The sequence below is a fragment of the Poromitra crassiceps genome (genome assembly GCF_964638095.1).
Source record: "Poromitra crassiceps genome assembly, chromosome: 28".
Lineage (NCBI taxonomy): Eukaryota > Metazoa > Chordata > Actinopteri > Beryciformes > Melamphaidae > Poromitra > Poromitra crassiceps.
In genome coordinates this window covers 14,359,498-14,361,997 of record NC_139651.1, presented here as the reverse complement: position 1 = coordinate 14,361,997, position 2,500 = coordinate 14,359,498, and the positions used below count along the sequence as shown (strand labels likewise).

General features: G+C 48.5%; 2 protein-coding genes across 2 annotated transcripts in view; both read left to right on the top strand.

Annotated features, from left to right (window-relative positions):
* The window catches only part of LOC310799721 (E3 ubiquitin-protein ligase TRIM47-like), a 495,544-nt gene that overhangs the window by 127,019 nt on the left and 366,025 nt on the right, over window positions 1-2,500 (top strand). The gene's annotated exons all lie outside the window — the stretch shown is intronic.
* LOC310799570 (neural-cadherin-like) overlaps window positions 1-2,500 on the top strand; it is a gene marked incomplete at both ends in the record, with an annotated part of 319,707 nt that overhangs the window by 162,041 nt on the left and 155,166 nt on the right. Inside the window, 2 exons of the mRNA XM_083662160.1 lie at window positions 256-423; window positions 1,072-1,090. Of these exons, the coding sequence (XP_083518286.1) occupies window positions 256-423; window positions 1,072-1,090 (187 nt within the window). The remainder of the gene's footprint in view (window positions 1-255; window positions 424-1,071; window positions 1,091-2,500) is intronic.

Genomic DNA, 2,500 nt, shown 5'->3' with positions numbered 1-2,500 from the left:
GCTCCCCTCCCTCTCCCCTCCCCTCTCCTCCTCTCCCCTCCTCTCCTCTCCTCTGCCCTCCCCTCTCCTCCTCTCCCCTCCTCTCCTCTCCCCTCCTCTCCTCTCCCCTCCCCTCCTCTCCTCTCCCCTCCTCTCCACTCCCCTCTCCTCCTCTCCCCTCCTCTCCTCCTCTCCTCTCCTCTCCCCTCCCCTCTCCTCTCCCCTCCCCTCCTCCTCTCCTCTCCTCTGCTGTCTTCTTTGGCGGTTCCTCCACAGAGGACGTACATCACCAGGGGAATTGTCGCTACAGACGGTGGGAACCGCAGCAGTTCGGTGGAGCTGTCTGTCACCATCACCAATGTGAAGAACCAGCCTCCACAGTGGGACAAAGACAGCTACAGCGTGGTCCTACCAGAAAACACTGTCCGGGACACACCCATCGTGGTAAGATGGGGAGTGGGTGGAGGAGTTGGCACAAAATGCTGCCACCTCCATTACAGTACGTGTGCCTGTATACACTACAGTCTATGATGAGAGAGTCTAGTGACAGAGCTTTTTGTCTGTAGTAAACTTGTGTCACTTGCGCCGCCAAAATCCGCATCTCTCGGGGGCGACATCTCATCTTCTCGTGTGTTTGCATTGACTTGATATAACCTCGCCATGTGAATATGTGAGAACGGCACCGATGTGAACGCACAGTAAGACGGAGTCGAACGTTAATTGGCAGAATTTGCTCAGGATCTCGTGGAAGCCACTAAGTTCATTAAAGCTGTTAATGAATATTTTCCGAGCGAGCAGTATAAATGAAAAATGAGATTGTGTGTTGTTGTTTTGCTGTGCGCATGAGAGACGGCGATAGAGCGAGGCAGACAGCGACAGAGAGAGAGAGAGAGAGAATGAGCTCCCTACAGCACACTGTGCTAATCGAGGTGGCAGATCAATGTTGATTTGAGTATAATGTGATGATGTAATGACTCTCAGTGGGTTCTAATAGCTACCGTGGAAATGTACTGGAGGGCCAATTCACAGCCAGTCAAAATCATCATCATGCCTGATGGGATGTGTGATTGCTGTCGCTGCTCTGCGCTGCAGGTTGAGTGGAGATGGCCAGGTCAGCCATAGACAAGCCAAGCCGCATCACATGCAGGACAGCATGCAGGTTGAGTGGAGATGAAGCCGCATCACATGCAGGACGGCATGCAGGTTGAGTGGAGATGAAGCCGCATCACATGCAGGACGGCATCGTTCGTGTTCATCGGGGTGTGCCGCAGCATGTGGGCGCTGGCTTTGAGTAGCCTCGCTTTAAAAGAAGGCGTTGTCCATTTTCAACCCGCTTGGTGTCATTATTACACTGTCGGTTTATCTTTTATTCATGTCTTCCTACGCCTACTGTAGAGCTCTGCAGTTGATTCCAGGCACGTCTGTGTCAGAATGACGCAAAACACCTCAAATCTGACACGGAGATTAACAGATGTTCCGCTCGAGGGCGGCTGTTCCAAATACACATCGTTTATTTTGATTTTTTTCTGTATGCACACATCCACGGAGAGTCACATGAAGAGCCTTAAAGGGACAGCTCACCCTAAAATTCAAAATAGATATTTTTCCTATCACTTATAGTGCTATTTATCCGAGATTTTATCAATATTTCTGCTTTCTCTCCAGTACAATGGAACTGGATGGCACTCGGCTTGTGATGCTCAAAGCGCCAAAGAATGCATTTTGAAAACTCAACCAGCAGTGTCTCCTTTCCAGAAATCATGACCCAGTTACTCAAGATAATCCACAGACTTGTGAGCAATTTTATGTAGGAACCATTTTCGACCGAACTACACCCGCTAGCTAGCTGCTGCTAGTTTCATGTGGGAACTAGCTAGCAGCTAGTGAGTGTAGTTTTGTCCAAGCACTTTGAGCACCACAAGCCGAGTCACATCCAGTCCCATTGTATTGGAGAGAAGGCAGATATCTCTACAGCCGATATCTCCAAAACTCCAGGCAACTAACACAAAACAATCTAGATAGATAAAAAGGCACTACAGGTGAGAGGGAAAATATGCATTTTTGATTTTAGGGTGAGCTGTCCCTTTAACACGCGTTAATGACCAATGGGAGTTTGTGCAGGCAGACGAACAGGGTTTTTCTCCATGCAGAAAACGTATAGAGAAGGTAAACACTGTTCATCTGCTTATATTACTGGGAGTATAATGAATACAAAGTGGGTTGAAAATCAGCAAAGCTTTCTTTAATTAGTTTAGGGAGAGAAGGCAGGATTTGAGAGCGTGACGTCCTCTTTAATCCCACAGGATTCTTCACTTTCAGACGTAACGTACTGAAAGGATTTAAGCGTTTTTACACTTCCCTTCCCTCCCCACTATTTAGAACACACACCTCCGTGGACGTTCAGCAGCAGCCGACCTCGTTCCATCCCGTACTCTCTTGTCCGGTTCGTTCTGTTCCCTTACGTTCCACACCGTCCTGAGGATCTATTCAGCCATTCAGCATTTATGCCTTCTCTAATATT